The sequence below is a fragment of the Vicia villosa genome, linkage group LG1 (assembly GCF_029867415.1).
Source record: "Vicia villosa cultivar HV-30 ecotype Madison, WI linkage group LG1, Vvil1.0, whole genome shotgun sequence".
In the NCBI taxonomy this organism is placed as follows: domain Eukaryota; kingdom Viridiplantae; phylum Streptophyta; class Magnoliopsida; order Fabales; family Fabaceae; genus Vicia; species Vicia villosa.
The window spans coordinates 210415406-210437887 of NC_081180.1; the positions used below are offsets into that span (position 1 = coordinate 210415406).

The 22482-nt window shown below is 37.9% G+C and overlaps 1 protein-coding gene across 1 annotated transcript; it reads left to right on the forward strand.

The window, feature by feature from the left end:
- The first annotated feature begins 20976 nt into the window (after positions 1 to 20976).
- Positions 20977 to 21750, forward strand: LOC131594346 (uncharacterized mitochondrial protein AtMg00310-like). The gene has a single exon (XM_058866453.1). The coding sequence runs from the start codon at positions 20977 to 20979 to the stop codon at positions 21748 to 21750; it is 774 nt and encodes a 257-aa protein (XP_058722436.1).
- The last annotated feature ends 732 nt before the right edge of the window (positions 21751 to 22482 follow it).

Genomic DNA, 22482 nt, shown 5'->3' on the forward strand with positions numbered 1-22482 from the left:
ACCTTCCCTTTGCATAAATTACCCCCCGAACTCGGTTTTTATTTAAAAGGTTTTTCCTGTTCTTTTAGCCTTTCTATTTAATTTGGATAAAATAAAAGTCGGTGGCGACTCTTGCTTACCGCGACATTTCGATATAAAAGTCAGTTCACCGTATTACAGATTCCCACGAAAGGCAAAAACTCTACTAGAGAGGGGGTAGAGAAGTTCGTGAGGTAACAGTGCCGGTAACGCCGAAGGCTCGGGCTGTTACATAAAAAGGTAGCTCAAGTGGTAGTGGGAATGGAATGAACATGTACTTGAACCCCATGGTACATGGTTCGATTCCCACGAAAGGCAAAAACTCTACTAGAGAGGGGGTAGAGAAGTTCGTGAGGTAACAGTGCCGGGAAGGCCGAAGGCTCGGGCTGTTACATAAAAAGGTAGCTCAAGTGGTAGTGGGAATGGAATGAACATGTACTTGAACTCCAGGATACATGGTTCGATTCCCACGAAAGGAAAAAACTCTACTAGAGAGGGGGGTAGAGAAGTTCGTGAGGTAACAGTGCCGGGAACGCCGAAGGCTCGGGCTGTTACATAAAAAGATATTTTAGCGCAAATCATATAGCACAATAGATAAAGTTTCCTAAATTGTAGCTTGAGATAAATAAGGAAACATAACAACTAAAATGTAACAGCTACTGCTGTTAGATACTGGTGTCATGACATTGAGCATGACATCCAACGAAAACTTGTATTAGCTCGACCATACATGTTAGACGCTAGGCTTAAGGATCTAGAGGGGGGTGAATAGATCTCACAGAGTTTTTCGGAATTATTTCAAACTTAAGCGAAAGCGGTTCTGAATCGACTTGCGTCTATTCCGGACCACTATTGCAAGGGTTGTATATGTGCTAGAACCACAAGTTAATTGGGATTAACAATGAAAGGATATGTTATCGAATCAATTCGTTACACTAAAGAGAATCGATTAAATTCTAATTTGATAAACTTTGGTTTGCAATGCAGTAATAATGGAAGAAGCGAAAAGACAAACACTTGGTGATAATGTTCAAATTGATGGTGATTCAATGTGTAGTGAATTGTGATGTTTATGCAAGTTCTTAATTCACAATTTTAACACTTGAATCGTTTGTCAATTTGCAATTATAACCAAGTATGAACAGAACGTAAATGAAAAGATAAAAGCGACAAGAACACGATATTTGTTTAGGCTGTTCGTCGATCGTCCTCGCTACGACTACGTCTTCCCCCAATTCCAAACTGAAATTGGGAAATCTTCCATTTATGTTGAAAGCAGTTTATACAAAGAAGATAACAAAGCGATAAACAATAAACCAAATTTGTCGATCCTTTGAATCTTCTTCCCCCTTAATCTTGAGCCAGATTAAGGTCTTCCAAGAGCTTCACTTTGATCCCTTTCTGCAGTGTCTTGAATTGCTTGAACACTTGTTCTTCAATCTTCACACTCAGCTGGATCCTTGATGAAGCTTCTTGATAAAAACCCCCAAAATTCACCAATCTTGGAGGACAAAACCCTCAGATTTTATTCACCAAGAACCCCACAAATCTTCACCCACTAGGAATCTTCAATTCCGTTCCATGGACGTTATCGATCTTGAACGCAAACCCTCAATGCAAAAATGATTGTGTGTAGTTGTGTTGGAGTTGTGTCGATGATCGAAGATGAGAAGCCTTTGTGTATCTTTCAGTTGTTGGTGTTGAGAACTTCAATAATGAACATTAGATCATATATATGAGAGCTGATCAGTTGGAGCATAGCAGATCAGCAATTTTGGCATTTTTGATCAAATAGGTCGACCTCTTGTAGTGCTTAGGTCGACCTAACAGAGCTGGATTAAACTTGGATGAAATTCTTCCCAGTTAGGTCGACCTGTTGAAGGTTTAGGTCGACCAGAATCCTGTTGAGATACGTTCTGAAGACTTTTCTTCAGTTTAGGTCGACCTAGTTGTTGTGTGAGTCGACCTAACAGTGAGGTGTGTAAATTTCATCAATTTAGGTCGACCTGGATTGTGAGTAGGTCGACCTGTTTGTGTCAATTATGAATCTTTCTTGTTTTCCTTGTTTTGGGTCGACCTAGATACATAGCAGGTCGACTTGCTTTGTCTTGAATGGCCAAACTTGCTTTTCCTTGAGTTCTTTTGCTTGTGCCATGTTGCTTGTTTGCTTGTGGAGTTTGCCATGGATCAAAAACACCTTTGTGAGTGTGGGCTTGTATTCACATACTCCCCCTTTTTGATGATGGCAAACAAGTAGTGAAAGCTTCGGCAAACAAGTAATGAGAGCTCCTTCCTACTGAGCTCCCCCGTACTTTCAGCACCTATCTCCCCCTTTGACAACATCAAAAGAAATACAACGAAGGAATAGTAGAAGAGAGTAACGAGAGAAAAAAATAGATATAACGCGAACATTCATATTATAATAGGTAAAGTCAAGCAGAGATAACATAATATCCAAACAAATTTAACAGTACACCCAAAACACACATAATATTCCAACTAATTGAGGGGAACCTAGACTAAGTGCTAGAAATTTTTAGCAAATGAACATAAAGATGATGGAATGAAATGCAATGAGATGATGTTATGAAAAGAGATGCATCCTAACGCCTGCCCCGTCTTCCTCTTCCTCTTTGAAACGATTGAGGACGATCTTCTTCAACTTGTTCTAACAGATCAAGCACGGAGATGTTTAGAGTATTGAAGCTCTGACTTAGATTGGCATGACAGTTCAATGCAGTCTCCTCAAAATGATTCTGTCTTAGGGTCGAGTTGGATGCAAACGTTTCAAAATCGCTTTTGTGTTCTTGAACCAAGCTGTATAACGATTGATATTGTCGTTGTTGTTCATCATAGCGATCTTGTTGAAGCTGTTGCATGTTCTGGAATTGGAGCTACTGTGTGTCGAAGTGCTATTGTTGTAGGAGTTGCATATTTTCTAACATGGAAATGATGTTGGTTTGATCCGGCTGAGGCGGAGCTGTGTATCCCCAAGGGATTTCCTCTCCTTGAGGAGGAACATATTGCCAATTTGCATCCGCATCATGTGGAACATCTTCCATAGGGTGATCATCATCATTTGCTATGTCTTGATCATTGCCTTCATCTTCATTACCTGCAAGGTGGCCCAATTTTGTAGGATCGTCATAGTTGTATATGATTTTTCCTGTTCCCTTTTGAATGAGATAGTAGGTTTTCCTATTTGGATCCCAGTGGTATCCCATGAGAGTTAAGGTCGTTTGTGAGAAGTCTTGAGACTGTTGCATGTGAATGTAGGGAAAATGTTCAAGCCTCATGCCGAAATGGTTCACAATTGTTTGAATGATTGAACCATAGCATAGAGCGGTAGTTTTCTGTTGTACTTCATGGAACTTGGCAGCTAGAAAGTGTGGCCAATGTACACGGGTTCTGTTTTGCAGCAGATACATTAGCACAACCTCATTACGTTCAATCCTTGAGAATCCTCCTGCTCTTGGTCGCATGACTCTTGAGATAATCCAATTTAGGAGCCTAGGATCTCTCTTTAAGTGACCAGCTGTGATTGTTTCATTCGATTTGTCAAAGACGGAAGGGTCTTTGAGAATGGATTTCATGTAGGCCACATGATCATAGTTTCCCGGTACGTCACCATCTTCCATACAGAACTCATCTCCTACAATTTTGAGACAAAAAATGCTAATCCAAGCCCGTTTGTCAACAACATGCGACCTGGAGCCCATTTTAAATCGGAAATTACAACCATCCCTTTTTTGGAACCCTGCATAGAAAGCCCTAACGGTATTTTCACAGTACGGAGTGTCACATTGCACCAACGGATGAATGTTTTGGTGTTCAATCAGATTAGCAACCTCGGGAATATGCATATGTTTGACGACATTTGGATTATAGATATATTGCCTAACAATTTTCCTTTTCATTTGCCACTTCTCAAAATTTTCCCGACAGTCAGGATGAACAAGAGTACTTACCGGTTGAGAAGATGAACCAGATGCAATTTCCTTTCCCTTTCTTGATTTTGGAGGCATGGTTGTTGAGGATTTGAGTGAGAGAGATGAACTTTGGCTGCCTTTAGACTTGAGAATTTAGGGTTGGCCGTACAAATGATATGAGAATGAGCAAAAATGGAAAATGAAATGTTTATCTATGTATGGGGATGGGTCGGGTCGACCAACAGACCCAAATTTGGGAATTTTTACAGCAGTAGGTCGACCTAATTGAGGGCTGGGTCGACCTAACAGAAGAGCCCAAAAAAAATCAAATTTGGTCGACCTAAAAGAAGGGTAGGTCGACGTAACTGGACATTTTATGTTTTCTGTTGAAAAATAACTTCTGTAGGTCGACTCAGATGCAAAATAGGTCGACCTAAATTGCTTAAATTGTTGAAAATTCCTTGGTGATGTTTATATACGATGGATTTATGCCTAGTTTCTTGCTTGTATGCTCAAAACATGATATGCTATGGATAATGATGAGATACACATACAAGTAAGAGAGATATATGGATGAAGTCATTATAAGCATGTTAATTGATAGCATATTATAGTATCAACAATATTTTTGGAAGTGAACAACAAACATGTTACCGCCTTCTCAATATGTAGGTGTCTTGTCATCATTTTGTAGAATCCTCTAGTCAACGTGGAATGATGCCTGATTTGATGATGAACTACCTTTATACTAAAAGAAATGTTAGCTTGAGTATAATCAATATATATATAAAGTAAAGGAATAAAATTAAGAGAAACAAACGTAATTAGCCCAAATTAGAGATATCTAATATCCCTAATTCCCTACGAATATTGAAGAACTGCTCTGTTGCTAGAGGTTTAGTGAAGATGTCAGCTAGTTGCTTCTTGCTCTCTACATGTTCAAATGTAACGTCTCCTTTCTCTACATGATCTCTTAGGAAGTGATGCCTTATTTCAATATGCTTGGTTCATGAGTGTAAGATAGGATTCTTGCTCAAGTTTATGGCACTTGTGTTGTCGCACATGATAGGTATACGATCAAGCTTAATACCAAAGTCAATGAGTTGTTGCTTGAGCCATAATATCTGAGCACAGCAGCTTCCGGCAGCTACATATTCTGCCTCAGCGGTAGATAATGCAACTGATACTTGTTTCTTGCTATGCCAGCTTATTAATAAATTTGAGAATAGATAACATGTTCCACTGGTGCTCTTTCTGTCGGATTTGCAGCCATCAAAGTCTGAGTCGGAGAATCCCACCAAATAACACTCATTGCCTTTAGGATACCATAGGCCATATGTAGTAGTTCCACGTAGATATCGCAAAATTCTTTTGACAGCCTTTAAGTGTGATTCCTTAGGACAAGATTGATATCTTGCACACATACATACACTAAACATGATGTCTGGTCTTGAGGCTGTAAGATACAATAGTGAACCTATCATACCTTGGTACAATTTCACATCAACCTCTTTACCTTTCTCATCTTTGTCTAGGTTACAATTTGTTGCCATAGGTGTGTCAATCTCCTTTGCCTCACTCATTCCAAATCTTTTAAGCAACTCTGTACAGTACTTGGTTTGACTTACGAAAGTTCCATGACTAAGTTGCTTGATTTGTAGGCCAAGGAAGAAACTTAGCTCTCCCATGAGACTCATCTCAAATTCACTTTGCATAAGCTTAGAAAATTCTTTGACAAGTTTTGCATTAGTCGACCCAAATATAATATCATCTACATAAACTTGAACTAAGAGTACATCTTTATCTTTTCTTTTAATGAAGAGAGTAGTGTCAACTTTACCCCTAGAGTATCCTTGACTAAGTAGAAATTTGCTCAACCGTTCGTACCAAGCCCGAGGGGCTTGTTTGAGACCGTATAGAGCATGTTTCAGCTTATAAACATGATTTGGATACATGTAATTCTCAAAGCCGGGTGGCTGAGCGACATAGACCTCTTCATTTATATAGCCATTTAGAAAGGCACTTTTAACATCCATTTGGAATAGTTTGAAATCTTTTGAACAAGCATAGGCAAGTAAGAGGCGAATAGCTTCGAGACGTGCTACGGGAGCGTATGTCTCTTCATAATCAATACCTTCCTCTTGATTATAACCTTGGGCAACTAATCTAGCTTTGTTTCTAGTAATAACGCCATTTTCATCAAGTTTGTTACGAAAAACCCATCTAGTGCCGATTACTTGATGATCTCCCGGATGAGGGACTAGGTCCCAAACATCATTCCGTTTAAATTGGTTTAATTCTTCTTGCATGGCCATTAGCCAATGCTCATCAAGTAATGCGTCCTTAGCGTTTTTCGGCTCAACTTGTGAAACAAAGGCAAAATGATGACAAAAGTTACTTATCTTGGAGCGTGTTGTAACGCCCTTTGAGATGTCCCCTATTATGTTGTCAATTGGATGATGATCTTTCACATTTGTCCAGGCCTTAGGAAGTTCTTCATTGTTTGAGATGCTTTCTTTTTCATTATCATCATGAGACTCATCTTTCTCTTTCTCAGCATCTTTCTTCACAATAGTTTCACTCTCGTCTTCCTTATCTTTGACAATGTCTTCAGTAGATGGACCTGCACTACACTTCCTTTACCAAGTATAGTTCCCCGATTGTTATCTCCATAGGTGACATACCCCTTTTTCTTTGCGTGAAACTCAACGAAAAGTGATATGTCTCCCGTCATGTGTCTTGAACATCCGCTATCAAGGAACCACAACCTTTCGGCCATGTCAAGACACTTTTCCTGCAAAATTAATTTAGAGAGGGAGGTCCCCAATTTTCATTGGGTCCTTGGTAGTGAGTACATAAATTGTTGCACTTGGGCAACCATTGAAATACTCCTTTAGGAACCAAAATCCTCCTAAATTTGCATTTTTCAATGGTATGACCCTTTTTGCAACAATAGTGACAGGTAATATGATGAGAATATGTTGTTTTGCTAGTTGATACTTTTGGTACAAAAGCGTATTTACTATATAAAGGAGTATACGATCTTTTGAACTTATTTGGATCAACCGCAAAAGTCACTTTTGGTTGTAGAGCCTTGTCTAATTTGGTTTTTAGATCTCTTACTTCTTTTTGCCAAATATGACATGTCTCACAACCAAACCATGATGTAGGATCTATCTCAACTTTATCCTTTTGAATATCTAGCATAGATTGTTTTAAAGCTTCCATATCCTTTTCGGTTTTCTCAACTTTTGATTCAAGATATGAAAAGATTTTCTTATTTGAGGCCAAAAGTTTGAAAGCTTCAATTGCATCTCTATGTAATTCTTCAAAAGCAAGTTTTAATTGAGAATGAGATACTTTATCTACAAGTTCAGGTTTAAGATGACTTACACATTTCTTTTTCTTGTGTTGATGAGCGATAAGACATAAGTTTGCTGATTCTTCTTCATCGCTTGATGAGCTTTCACTAGATGAATCACTTTCCCATGCTATGTAGGCTCTTCTAGATTTGTTGTGACCTTTGCTTTGGTTCTTCTCTTTCTCCTTCTTAAGGTATGGACAATCCGGTTTGTAGTGACCGACTTTGCCACAATTGAAGCAAGGGCCTTTGATCTTTCCTTTGTTATTGTCATCTTGTTTGAACTTGTTTGATTGCTTTCTATAGTTGATCAAGCCTTTGTCGGAATGTTTTGCTCCATTTTTCTTTAGGTATTTGTTGTATCTTCGCACAAACAGTCCCATTTCCTCATCATTAGAGTCTTCATCATCACTTGTATCACTATCCTCTAGCTCTTGTCTTGAGGTCTTGGAGCTTGAAGCTTTTAGAGCTATTGACTTCTTCTCTACCTCTTTCTCCATGTTCTTCTCTTTCTTTGCCCTTTTCTCATGCATGTCAAGGCATTTAAGATGTTGTTCATGTTCTTCTAGTTTACCAAAGAGAGTGGTGATGTCTAATGTGTTTAGATCATTTTCTTCCTTTATTGCCGTAACCTTGGGTTGCCATTCCCTATTCAAGCATCTCAAGATTTTGTTAGTAGCAACTGCATTGGAAACAGGTCTATCAAGAGAGTTTAAACGATTTTTCAAATGAACGAATCTCTTTTGCATGTTTTCGATGGATTCACCATCTTCCATGTGAAAGAGTTCGAACTCTTGAGTTAACGTATTGATTCTAGCTAGTTTGACATCATCCGTTCCCTCATGGGAAACTTGCAATGTGTCCCACATAGCTTTAGCGGATCTACAATGGGAAACGCGATAGTATTCATCAACTCCTAGAGCTGAGATTAGAATGTTTCTCGCTTTCCAATCGTATCCATATCTCTTTTCATCTTCAGCATCCCAAGTATTTTCTGGTTTTGGAACAACGGCACCAGCTGCATTTGTCATGGTGATCTGAAAGGGACCATTGACAATTGTTGTCCATATGTTCCTATCAATGGCATTGATGTGAACACACATACAATCCTTCCAATAGCCATAGTTTTCACCGTTGAAAACTGGAGCTCTATTGTGAGCCCCTTTAGGTCCGGAAGCCATCTTTCCAATAAGTGTTTCACGTAGCACGGAATAAACCAGAGCTCTTGATGCCACTTGTTAGACGCTAGGCTTAAGGATCTAGAGGGGGGTGAATAGATCTCACAGAGTTTTTCGGAATTATTTCAAACTTAAGCGAAAGCGGTTCTGAATCGACTTGCGTCTATTCCGGACCACTATTGCAAGGGTTATATATGTGCTAGAACCACAAGATAATTGGGATTAACAATGAAAGGATATGTTATCGAATAAATTCGTTACACTAAAGAGAATCGATTAACTTCTAATTTGATAAACTTTGGTTTGCAATGCAGTAATAATGGAAGAAGCGAAAAGACAAACACTTGGTGATAATGTTCAAATTGATGGTGATTCAATGTGTGGTGAATTGTGATGTTTATGCAAGTTCTTAATTCACAATTTTAACACTTGAATCGTTTGCCAATTTGCAATTATAACCAAGTATGAACAGAACGTAAATGAAAAGATAAAAGCGACAAGAACACGATATTTGTTTAGGCAGTTCGTCGATCGTCCTCGCTACGACTACGTCTGCCCCCAATTCCAAACTGAAATTGGGAAATCTTCCATTTATGTTGCAAGCAGTTTATACAAAGAAGATAACAAAGCGATAAACAATAAACCAAATTTGTCGATCCTTTGAATCTTCTTCCCCCTTAATCTTGAGCCAGATTAAGGTCTTCCAAGAGCTTCACTTTGATCCCTTTCTGCAGTGTCTTGAATTGCTTGAACACTTGTTCTTCAATCTTCACACTCAGCTGGATCCTTGATGAAGCTTCTTGATAAAAACCCCCAAAATTCACCAATCTTGGAGGACAAAACCCTCAGATTTTATTCACCAAGAACCCCACAAATCTTCACCCACTAGGAATCATCAATTCCATTCCATGGACGTTATCGATCTTGAACGCAAAACCTCAACGCAAAAATGATTGTGTGTAGTTGTGTTGGAGTTGTGTCGATGATCGAAGATGAGAAGCCTTTGTGTATCTTTCAGTTGTTGGTGTTGAGAACTTCAATAATGAACATTAGATCATATATATGAGAGCTGATCAGTTGGAGCATAGCAGATCAGCAATTTTGGCATTTTTGATCAAATAGGTCGACCTCTTGTAGTGCTTAGGTCGACTTAACAGAGCTGGATTAAACTTGGATGAAATTCTTCCCAGTTAGGTCGACCTGTTGAAGGTTTAGGTCGACCAGAATCCTGTTGAGATACGTTCTGAAGACTTTTCTTCAGTTTAGGTCGACCTAGTTGTTGTGTGAGTCGACCTAACAGTGAGCTGTGTAAATTTCATCAATTTAGGTTGACCTGGATTGTGAGTAGGTCGACCTGTTTGTGTCAATTATGAATCTTTCTTGTTTTCCTTGTTTTGGGTCGACCTAGATACATAGCAGGTCGACTTGCTTTGTCTTGAATGGCCAAACTTGCTTTTCCTTGAGTTCTTTTGCTTGTGCCTTGTTGCTTGTTTGCTTGTGGAGTTTGCCATGGATCAAAAACACCTTTGTGAGTGTGGGCTTGTATTCACAATACAATCCTGCACAATTCCACACACAGTGTGTCATGACATTAGTCAAGACATCACACACACACACAGGAATGTTTTACCATAAAATGCAGCCAATTTAAAAGCATCTGCAATCTCCCCCTTTGGAAAAATTTTGGCTAAAACAACCTATCACCATATTATTAGAGATTCTTTGCAGCAGAAAAAACAAACACACAACATACAACCAGAGCACACAACCAGTTAACCATACTTGCAGGGATAGCTAATACAACTACAACTTACCAGATCATACCATCACACATACCAACTACAGAAATAAACTTCCTCCAGAATACAACTTCATTCAATAATACCAAAAAAAACATGTCTTGTTGTCTAGGGGTGACATCATGTGATTAAGGTGACATAAGCTACTCCCCCTTTTTGCCAGAAATGTTGCCAAAAAAACTTTGATATTCAATTAAGTACAGGCCAGACTTAAAAAATATACTTAGAAAATATTAAAATCCACAAAAACAAAAATCACAAAAAACAGTTGTTTCAGTCTTCAGACTCAGGTACTGAGTTCTGCATCTACAGTGTCTTCATCAGAGGAGATGAAACATTATTACTTAACTTGACCAATATCTTACTTCCCCGCTGCTTTGATCGCTATAATTCTTCATGGATACATATTCCTAACTTGCTTCTCAAGTTTTCAAATTGTGTAGCATCAAAAGCTTTGGTAAATATGTCAGCTAGCTGAAGTTCAGTTGATACATGTTCCAAGCAAATCACTTTGTCTTATACAAGTTCTCTTATGAAGTGATGCCTGATATCAATATGCTTGGTTTTGCTATGTAGAATAGGATTCTTGGATATGTTGATAGCACTGAGATTATCACAGTACAATGTCATTACATTCTGAGTGATATTGTATTCAAACAACATTTGCTTCATCTATACCAATTGAGAACAGCTTCTACCAGATGCTATGTACTCAGCTTCAGCAGTAGATAAGGAGACACAATTTTGTTTCATGCTGAACCATGATATGAGATTGTTTCCCATAGGTTGCGGGGTCTAAACGAGCACGACTTTGTAAATATTCCTACTTTTTCCCGTATTTTCTTTTGCATGCATTCCCTTTTAGCACTATGCTTTATACTTTTAGTTTCACACCCTTAGATTACAACAAAGAAGAGTGGATCCCGTCGAGTACGAAGGACGTGGGGGGTGCTAATACATTCCCCTTGCGTAACCGACTCCCTTCCCTTTCTCTTAGTCGCAAGACCTTGTTTTTTCCCTTATAGGTTTTCTTCGGTGTTTTCCTTTCTCTTCTCGTGGGATAAATAAATACTTGATGGCGGCTTCGTTGATTTGATTTCTCCAGTTGCTTTCAGACACCTCTTTGTGATCTTATAGATTGGGTATTCTTTGTTTGAGATTCATTCGCACAAGTATCATTGGTTTGAGTTTCTTCGCTATTATTTGAATAACTTGACAAGGTCGATATTTATAATGAAAAACAACAACAACAACAACAACAACAACATGAACAACAACCATAAAAAATAACAACAACACAAACAATAAGAACATAAAAAACAACATAAACAACAACCAAAACATAAACAATAACAACAACAACCACAACAATGACAAATGAAGTTTACTGTAGTTGCAAGGGAAAAATATTTTACGTACCCTAAATGTGATGACTAAGTAAATGATGAGATTACTTTGTTGGTGTTAGTGTTGTCTTCCTTCCTTTCAGTAACGACGATGAGGTTCGAATCCATGAAACTTGTATAGTATCACAACGGTTGGCTCTTTAATCGTTGTTATATACTAACATTTTTTAATCAAAAAACAAATAAATATATTTTAGCACCTTAGTTTAGAGATGTCATCGTGGTTTATGACTGGACCGTGGTGAGTATGGTGTTGTTGTATGCGCGTTCTGTAGTAGTTGAAAGAGAAGAACAAATTTGTATTAGAGTTTTACAAACAAGACTTTAAAGATTGAAAAAAACCCTATATATAACAAGAAAGATAAAGAAGAATAAGCTAACCTTAATGAAGAAGACAAACAAAGAGTAATAAGCAATTTTGTTAGCAGTAGACGGTAGTGAACTATGAACAACGATGAGCAGAATTGTTGCTCGTCTTCTGAGAAGCCGGTTGTGAGAAGAAGGTCATGTAGTGAGAAGCCTGGAACTTAAACTAAAGTGTTTTTCCCTTAGTTTCTTTTAATTTCTTACATATATATATTATATAATTTTGTTTATAATAATTATATTATATTATAACAATTAATAATTAACATAATTTAAAAACACCAAATTTCCCATAAAAGTTTAGCACATCAATTCTATTATATATATTAAAATAGAGACCCAAAACATTTGCCACATATTCTAAGTTTTGCCACATATTTTGAATTTTGCCATGCAATAAAAAATCTGAGGTGACACTCTGAAAACACACTTTATAACCTTCGTCTCTATTCTTTTACTATTAATAAATTTCAAGAAAAAAATTCAGTAACTCTCATTATATCATTATAACTACAACTCTCTCCATTTTATTTTGACCATTCTTTTATCTTTATTAAATTTCAAGGAAAAAATCAGTAGCTCTCATAAAACCATTATAACTTACAACTCACTTCATATTCTCCATGATCTCAATATCATAGTGCAATCAACAATCTTCACTCCTTTCTCTTTCTCTCATCAAAATTCCTTACTTTCTCTTTCTCTCATCTAAATGATATTTGCAATACATTTGTGAATGATGCACTTCATTTTTACTTAGAGATTTGCAATACATTTGTGAATGATGCACTTCATTTTTTACTTAAAGGTATTTTTATGTCAATTAAACTTTTGTGTTCTCTTCTATTTTCTTTTGAGTTTTGATACCAAATTATTCTTATATAAATTATGGAAAATCAACTAAGTATTACTTATTAGTTGAAATTTCTGTCAATTATGTTTTTTTCTTGCACTATTTGGATTGTGTAATGACCAAATCTTGGAAGAATATCAATATTTCTGAATGATCGGTAAAAGATAGTCATGTTTCTTGAGTCTCTTTCTTTTCCAAGTTCTATTTTCTTTTATCATTTTTTTTTTCAATTTGATATATGCTTTTTAGTTTTAACTTTTGATCCTAAAAATATGATTTTCGATTTTTTATTAATTTTTATTTTTAGTTTTAAATCTTCAATACTAAAATTAATATTAAGAAATTTATTAAATCTTTTACTTTATTTCACATCATTGCTTTGATTTATTAATTCTTATATATGTTTATTGGTGGATAACAAATGACCTTATTAATTTTTAAATATTTTTAGTTTTGACTATTAAATCTATTTATAATAGAAAAAGATTTAGCATCTAACAACCAATTTTCTCTTTATTCTCTTTTACTTTTACTTCCATTTACATGTTTGTTTTTAAGGTTGTTTTATTTACTTTTTTCTACACAAATTTCACGTTATTTTAATACTACCTTTTTTTTTTTAAGCAAAAATTCATTGATAAAGAGAACCCAAGTTCTCAGGCAAACTTACAAAATAGACGGGAGAGGAAGACAACACCCCGAAAGAAAAATTAACCACCAATTACAACTTACGATAAAAAAAGCATAGGGTCTTTGCTAAAATTATAAAAATTACAATTGGTTTGACTAATTTTACCTATAACCATTCATTTCCAAGGCAAAATCTTAGAGCTCCACACTATGTCGTTGACATTCCACGTATCGTTTCTGAACACAATACCATTCCTAACCAACCAAAGGTTCCAACATATTGCCATCCACAAAACCCCTTCTTTTCCTTTCCTTACTTTCCAGAGTTTCCTTACTTGCCCTCCTTCCAAGTGATCCACTCCGCCAAATCATTCCAAACCAAAGAGGCAACGGCACAATCCAAAAAGAGGTGCCCCATAGTTTCGGCAAAAAAACCACAAAAACAACAAAGAGAGTTTGAGTTAGATAAAGAACCTCTTATCTCCAATGTGACTCTAGTCGGAAATCCGTTAATGAAACACCTCCAAACAAACGCCTTCTCCTTCATTGGAACATACATTTTCCATATAAGAGTGGGGGCTTTATCATATTTTTCTTTAGGACCGCAGGGAATTCGAACAGCGTTGATGGTATTATAGCAGTTGGACACTGAAAATTCCCCGTAATCATCAAATGCCCAGCTGGTTGTATCCCTCCTAACCGTGGTAACAGCCACATGAGAATCTCCAGCCTGATGCCTAACCGCAATGCTGTTGAAAATCTTTGTGTCAGCCAAAACAGAATCATACAGCGATTCGGTATCTGAAACAGCCGAGGCAGTAAAATGCAGTGGTTCGGTAACAGCATATAACAGAGGAACAGAACCTCCATAAGAAGGCTGATACTGGGCTAGTAGAGAGGTAAAATAGATAATCATAGGATCCAGGTTCTGTATCGTGCGAGTGATGCTATGGATGCCGAAGTCCGACCATGACCAGACATTAGAATTCCACCCGCCCATCGATACCACCGATACATCCTGTAAAACAGAAAAAGAGTAAAGAATAGGAAATAAATCTTTATGTATTCCTTCCTTCGTCCACCACGCGTGCCAAAAGGACGTCTCAAAGCCATTACCCACACGAATGCGACATCTGTGCGAGAAGAAATTGACAGGCACATAATTGTCTAAAGCCATGATATCCTTCCACCAAGTAGAACATACTCTCCTTCCCCTATTCCCCCCCCCCCCCCCCCCATTCATCACTCTAATCGTCACATCGTCGTATCGAGCCTTCAAAACATTATACCATAGAGCTTCCTTTTCCCTCAAAATTCTCCATTTCCATTTACTCAAAAGCACAACATTAAAATCCTCTATCCTCCTTATCCCAAGACCTCCACAATCGATTGGAAGGCAAGTCGTTTCCCAACTAGCCCAATGTATGCACCGTTAGTTCTCCGTGCCTCCCCACAAAAACCAGCTTTGAATTTTGTTGATCTCCTTAATCACTTTCTTGGGAGCTATAAAAAAAGAGAGAGTGAAAACCGCGAGGCTTCCCAAAACCGATTTTAAGAGAGTTATTCTTCCTCCTAGACTAAGATAACGGGTCTTCCAATCGAGGAGTCTTCTTTTGATTTTGGACACTAATATATTCCACAAAGAAAGCTTTCTAGGATTGTGACCCACCGGAATTCCCAAAAATGTGAACTTCTTGTCCTCCTTCTTACACGATAAAAAAGACGTGGCTATTTCCAGAAAATTATCACTTAAGTTAATTCCAATTAACTTACTCTTATGAATATTTATGCCCAGCCCGAATATGAGTTGAAAGCAAGTTAGGACCGATTTAATGGCCCACAAATGGTTCCAACTCCCATCCCCCACCATAAGTGTGTCGTCCGTGAATTGGAGCACATCGATGAAACACTTTCCATGAAAATTAATCCCCGCATAAATGCCATTTTCCACCGCTCTATTAACCAACCACTTCAATCCTTCCGCCACAATGACATAAAGAAAAGGCGATAAAGGATCTCCTTGACGCAAACCCCGCTCCATCTTAAATTCTTTAGTTGGGCTCCCGTTGACCATGACCGACATGTCACTCGAGAAAATCAAAGCTTCCATCCAACCCATACACACCTCCTCGAATCCCATCCTCCTAAGCATAAACCGAAGAAAGGACCAACTAACTTTGTCGTAAGCCTTCTCAAAATCGACCTTGAATAAAAGACATTCCTTATTTTCTTTGACAGCATAATCCACCAATTCATTTGCAATAACAACACCGTCTAAAAGTTGTCTTCCCGGTACAAAGGCGGTTTGGCAACTTGAAATAATACCACCGATCACCTTCTTCAATCTACCCGCTAGCACCTTCGAGATTATTTTGTGTATGCATCCTATCAAACAAATAGGTCTAAAATCGTCTAGAACCAAAGGATTACTCTTTTTAGGAATAAGAGTAAAAAAAGACGAGGTGATAGATTTTGATAAAACAGCCCCGCAATGGAAGTCTCTGAAACATAACATGAAATTGTTCTTGATGAAGGACCATAATTTCTTAACAAAAAGAATGGAGTAAACATCGGGACCCGGTGATTTCTATCCATCACAATTCCATACAGCTGTCTTAACTTCTTCCTCCGTAAAGCTAGATTCAATGGAAACCCTTTCCTCACTGGTAATGCTTTTGAACACAACACCAACCGCAACCGGCCTCACATGAACCTCCTCCACGAATTTTTTTGCAAAGTGGTGGAACACCTCTCTTTTGACATCTTCTACCGATACCTCCGTGACACCATTTGTAACCATACCGTCGATATGATTTCTTCTATGGTTTTTTTTCATAACACAATGAAAGAACTTAGTGTTGGAATCCCCGTCGTTTAGCCACCTAATTTGAGATCGTTGATGAAGCATGTTTTCTTTGATTTTTAAATTCGTCCAAAACCTGCAAGTTCCTCTTCTAAGATCATCTAAATCATCCTCTCCAACCTCATCTAATTCATCAACCCTGTTAATAATTTTGACTTCGTTGTCAATGTCAAGATCAATCCTTCCAAAGACATTACTATTCCACCATCTCAAACTAACCTTCATCAAGCGAAATTTTTCCTTCAGCACGAAATCACCTCTCCCCGAAACCTCGATAGCAACCCACTCCTTCTCCACAAAGCCCTGAAAATCCTTGTTCCTAAAACACTCGTTGTTGAATTTGAATGGTTTAGGTCCCCAATTCTTCTTATCCGCCATCAACCACACTGGGCAATGATCCGACATATCTCTCTCGTCAATGCGTTGCCCCACCTGTTAATGATAATATCTGATAATAGAAAGTGATCCAGTCTGCTCCTAGAACGACCATCGCCGCTAAACCAGCTGTATTTTTTCCGTTTGCACGGTACATCTACAAGATTGATATCGTCGATGAAAGCAGAAAAATCTCTCCACTCAACTGAGTTTAATAGGGCTGATCTACCAACTCTTTCCCTACTATTTTTCACAGCATTAAAGTCTCCCCCAATCACCCATTCACCATCATTGAATTTAGATTTTAACTCCAACAAACGCTTCCACAAAAGCCTCTTATCCTCTTCCGCACAACCAGAATAAACGTTAACTATGTAATACAAATGGGAACTCAAAATAACTTTAATTCCCAAGAAGCCCGAACCCCTTTATCTATAATATGAGTTATCCTCCTCCTCTTGGCATAGCTTCCTCCTCCTCTAATGTTGAATGTACCAATAAACATTTGAACACGATGTTGTCCCCCTTCTTTCCTTCTCTGCTAGTACTTTCCATCTCTCTGACTTTCTTTTCAACACAGCTTGAGGTTCCGCCGAAACCACTCCAAGATTGTTGATCTCCCTCCATAGCCTTCCACCTTCATCTCTAAGATTCTCCATAATTTTGTTATTGCAGCGGACAATATCGGATTCCAAAGATTGTTCCCCATTGAAACAATCAATCGCGATATTCTGATTCTCCCTCACCAAGCTTCCTACCGAGTTGTGAGAAAAGGCTTCAGATGTCGTGTTATCTCCTTTGGACCTAACAAATTCATCACCAACATGCCCCTTCTTACTAATGGGCCTTTTATTTTTATTAGTCACTACCAACCCACATTTGGGCCCAAATTTAACAAACATAATTCGTTTCTTTATTTTCCTAGCCTTAGCCATGTTGTCATCAAAAACAGTTTCCAAAACTGTTTCCATCGAGCGGTGCGCCAGATCTCTGCAAGTGTCACTTTTTACTTCTGAGAAGGACCTAATGCTTTGATCAGAAAGAGCCTCTACCACCTTTATAGTCTGTCCACCTACATCCTTAGCCGCCTTTACTGCTCTATCGAAAACTCCTTTGTCCAAGCCTTCAGAAGAACCATTGGTCAAAGGATCTGATTCTTCTCCTCCGTCAACCTCCGGTAACTGATCCACGTGAAAAACTTTGTTCCCAAAATCGCTATCTCTTTCCGATTCATAAACCTCTCTGCTGCCCTCATACATCTTAGTTCCCGAAGCCTCACTAGAATTTTCCCAAGGTTCCTCCGAGTTAGACGAGCTAGAGTCCTTGGAGACCACATTAGAGTTCTTCCAGATCCGGAGTGGACCGAAAGAGTCTTCTCTCACAGGATGTTGAAGTCATCACCATCTATTTTCACCAACAACGAATCCTTCATTGCAAAATCCACAGGAACTCTTATCATTATCCTTGCAATATCCATATTTGCTCCTTCTGCAGTGCTTTCATCTAAGAACACAAAGGCACCCGGTGTGTTTGCCAAAGATACGAAGAATTCCGAGCACCACGCGTGACAGGGGATCCCGTAGAATCTGAACCACGAAACTCTGCTATCATCAACATCTGAATTCTTCCATGGGCGGATTTCAGTGAACCACTGTTTCCACCAAACATTGCCGTCCCCAATCAAATCTGCTAGATAACCTTCTTCCTTATCTTCCAATAGACACAGGTTAGCTCCTTACGAAGTGATTTTAACTGCAAAAACGCCTTTCACTTCAAAACTTGTCAGAATATTGTATGTTGACCCGGGGATTACCACTTTTCCAATGTATGCCTTCTCCAATCTTCTTCTTTGATCCTCCAAAGCGCAAAACTTCATAACCGGATGAACAACCGTAGGGACCCCAGGCTTTCTATTCCCCACTGCGTCTGCGAAAGTGAGACCTCCCCTTACGTTGCTGCCAAAGAGGTTTTCTGTGCGCTTTCGCTAGCGTACTCTCCGAACATCGTCGTCGCCATTGCCCCCTGCTCCCTTCTTCCAACCATCGTCTGCCTCCATGTTCCTGCTAAACCTAGGAGGATTAGCATGAATTTTCTTACCATCAATGATGATATTATCCAACCTAACCGCCAGCATCCTCAAGTCTTCAACTTTGTTGAATATAGCAAACCCATATCTCTTTCCTATCTTGTTTCTGAATGGCGCAATGTTAACCTCAACAATATCACCGTTGCATCCAAAGAGTTCGTAGATATCTTCCACCTTTATCCTATCTGGTATCATTGAAAAATAAATGGCGTCCAAACCTCTATCCTCCATCTCCTTTCTTCCACTCTTAGACGGGAAACAGTCCCATTTTGGGTTGCAATGTCGGAAAAGCCTCTTCCCCACCATGCTCCACTCCCCTGTAGTCTCCATTCAAATTGAATCGTTAAATATCCGAAGAATAGTTGAAAGAAAACATAAGAATTTTCCTGTTTGTTAATACTACCCTTGACTTTTAAGATTGTACAATTAAATTTTTAGCAACATTACTACAAATAAATATAAGTGTTTATTTCATTTCTCCCTTTTATAATTATATACTCCCTCTGGTCTCATTTATAAGCAAACATTTAATTTTTAGATTCATTCAACAATCAATGTATTTAGTCTATTATTAGACTAAATACATTGATTGTTGAATGAATCTAAAAATTAAATGTTTGCTTATAATTGAGACCGGAGGGAGTACTAATTAGTATTATATTCATTTATTCACTTAACCAATATATATTTAAATTATTTTTATTTTATTTTATTGAGATATATAACATCACTAGAGGATATTTTCTTAATTGCAATTTATTGCATATTTATTATGTTTACCACAATTAAAAATATAATTTATGATTATTTAATAAATATTCAATAATACTAATTTGTAATAAAAAATATTTTTACAATTCGTATATAAAAAGAGTAACGTAACATTATTAATTATACAATAATCTCTCTATTATATAACTTTTTAAATTCTTACTACAAATAATGTTTTTTTTTTAATTTCCCTCTTTTATAATTATACACTAATTATTATACACTAATTAGTGTCATATTCATTTATTCACTTAATCAATATCCTTTTAAACTGATTTTTTTTTTAATTTTATTGAGAAATATAACATAACTAGACTATATTTTTTTAATGAGTTTGCTAACATAGACCTATTTATTTTTATGAAAATCTATTTTAGTAAGTATTAACTAAAAAATGGTTAAATACACGTGCATGCTGGTAAAACACACCTCATAAAAATAAGTGGGTGTATTTTAGTAAACTCCACAGAGATTTGCTAAAATACACCCACTTATTTTTAGTAAGTTTTAACTAAAAAATGATTAAATACACCATAAGGTACATGTTTCTAAAATAGACCTTCATTAAAACAAATGGGTCTACGTTAGCAAATTCCTTTCTTAATTGCATATTTAATATGTTTATGATAATTAAAAACATAATTTATAATTACTTAATGAATATTCAATAATAATGATATGTAATAAAAACTTATTTTTGCCATTTCAATATAATTAAAGTAACGTGTCACAGAGGAACAGTCAGCTTTTATTGAAGGTAGATCGATCCTCGATAATGCTATGATCGCCTTTGAGGTAATCCATGCGCTTAAAAGACAGACACGAGGCAATAAGGCGAATTTGGCTCTTAAAATTGATATTAGCAAGGCGTATGATAAAGTGGACTGGAGTTTCTTAAGAGGTGTTCTAACTCGTTTGGGTATTGATGAGAAATGGATCCATTGGATCATGATGTGTGTAACCTCGGTACACTATACTGTTCTCGTTAACTCGGGTCAAGCAGGACCAATTGAACCAGGAAGAGGGCTTAGACAAGGGGACCCACTGTCTCCTTACTTGTTTATTCTTGTTACGGAAGGTCTTTCCAAACTCATGACAGCAGCGGTGGCATGTGGTATCACCACGGGATACAAATCTGTAGAGGGGCACCTAAGGCGTCCCATCTACTTTTTGCTGACGATTGTTTTTTGTTTTGCAGGGCAAACTTAACCGAAGTGAGAAACATGATGAAGGTGGTTGACTTATGCGGAGGCTTCAGGTCAGGAAATCAATGTGACTAAATCGGAGGTGTTTTTTAGTCGCAATTTATCCAAACCAGCTCAGGAGGATCTTTCCAGTATTATGGGAGTTCGTCATGTGTTAGGAACAGGAAAATATCTAGGCTTACCCTCTATGATTGGTAGAAGCAAGAAGGCTACTTTCGCGTACATTAAGGATCGAATATGGAATAGGATTAACTCTTGGAAAGGGAGATCTCTATCTAAAGCAGGCAAAGAAATTATGATCAAATATGTTCTCCAGGCCATACCGTCGTACATTATGAGTTTGTTTATTCTTCTAGAGGCGGTTATTCAGGATATTGAAAGGATGTTGAATGCGTTTTGGTGGGGAGGTGGGAGAGATAGTGGAGGAATCCGATGGATGTCTTGGGATAGAATAGCGTGTTCTAAAGAAGATGGAGGTTTAGGATTTCGAGACTTTAAAGCTTTTAACATAGCCATGGTTGCAAAACAAGGTTGGTCCTTATTATCGAAGCCAGATACTCTCGTCTCTAGAATTTTCAAAGCAAGGTACTTTCCCAATAATTCTTTCTTTGATTCTTCCCTTGGGTATAATCCGAGTTTTGTTTGGAGGAGTATTTGGAAAGCCCGTGAGGTTCTAACTCTAGGATGCAGGTGGAGTATTGGAGATGGTAGTCAGATAAGTGTTATGCAGGATCCGTGGTTTCGTGGCAGCAGTGAAGGTACATTAAGAGGGCCGCAGAAACAGGAGGTTTACCATATGTTTGTTAATAATCTTATGCAGGCCAATGTTAAGCAATGGGATGTTGATACTGTTAGAAATCTTTTTGACGCGTCGGATATGGAAAAAAATTCTTCAGGTTCCCTTGCTTGAAGAAGTTACAAAAGACAAAATGATTTGGAAGGATGAGCAGGATGGTGTCTATAGTGTGAGAACTGGCTATAAACTTTGGCATCATGCGGCAAGAAGTAAAGAGGTGATGGGAAGTTCTGAGAATTGGGGGATTGTTTGGAAGATCAAAGCTCCTCCTAGAGTAAAGCACCTTATTTGGCGAATTTGTAGGGGTTGCCTTCCTACTCGAGAGAGACTCAGGATCCGCTTTGTGGAGTGTCTGCCCGACTGCCAATTTTGCGCTAGTACAACCGAGGATGAGTGGCATCTTTTTCTGACTTGTACAGTTACTAATCAGTGTTGGAGGGCAGCAGGTTTGTCTCATCTTATAGATTCCCGATTACATTCCTTTCAGGATATTAAATCTCTTATTTTTGATATCTGTTCGAAGGAGAGCAAAGAAGTTTCAGGAAGATTTGCAGTTATGTTGGATGTTCTTTGGAAAAACAGGAATGATTATGTTTGGCATAATGAGCAAGAAGAAGCGTCAACTTTGGGATTAAAAGCGACTTACTTATGGAACGAATGGTCTCAAGCCCAAGAGAGATTGACTAGTAATGCTCGTTCCAATCATGCTTTAGATTGGAGTCCACCTCCCGTGGGTTGGCTTAAGTGTAACGTCGATGCGGCTTTCAATAATAATAACGGCACTACTAATAGGGGGTGGTGTGTGCGTAATCACTTTGGCAACTTTATATATGCAGGTATAGCTTG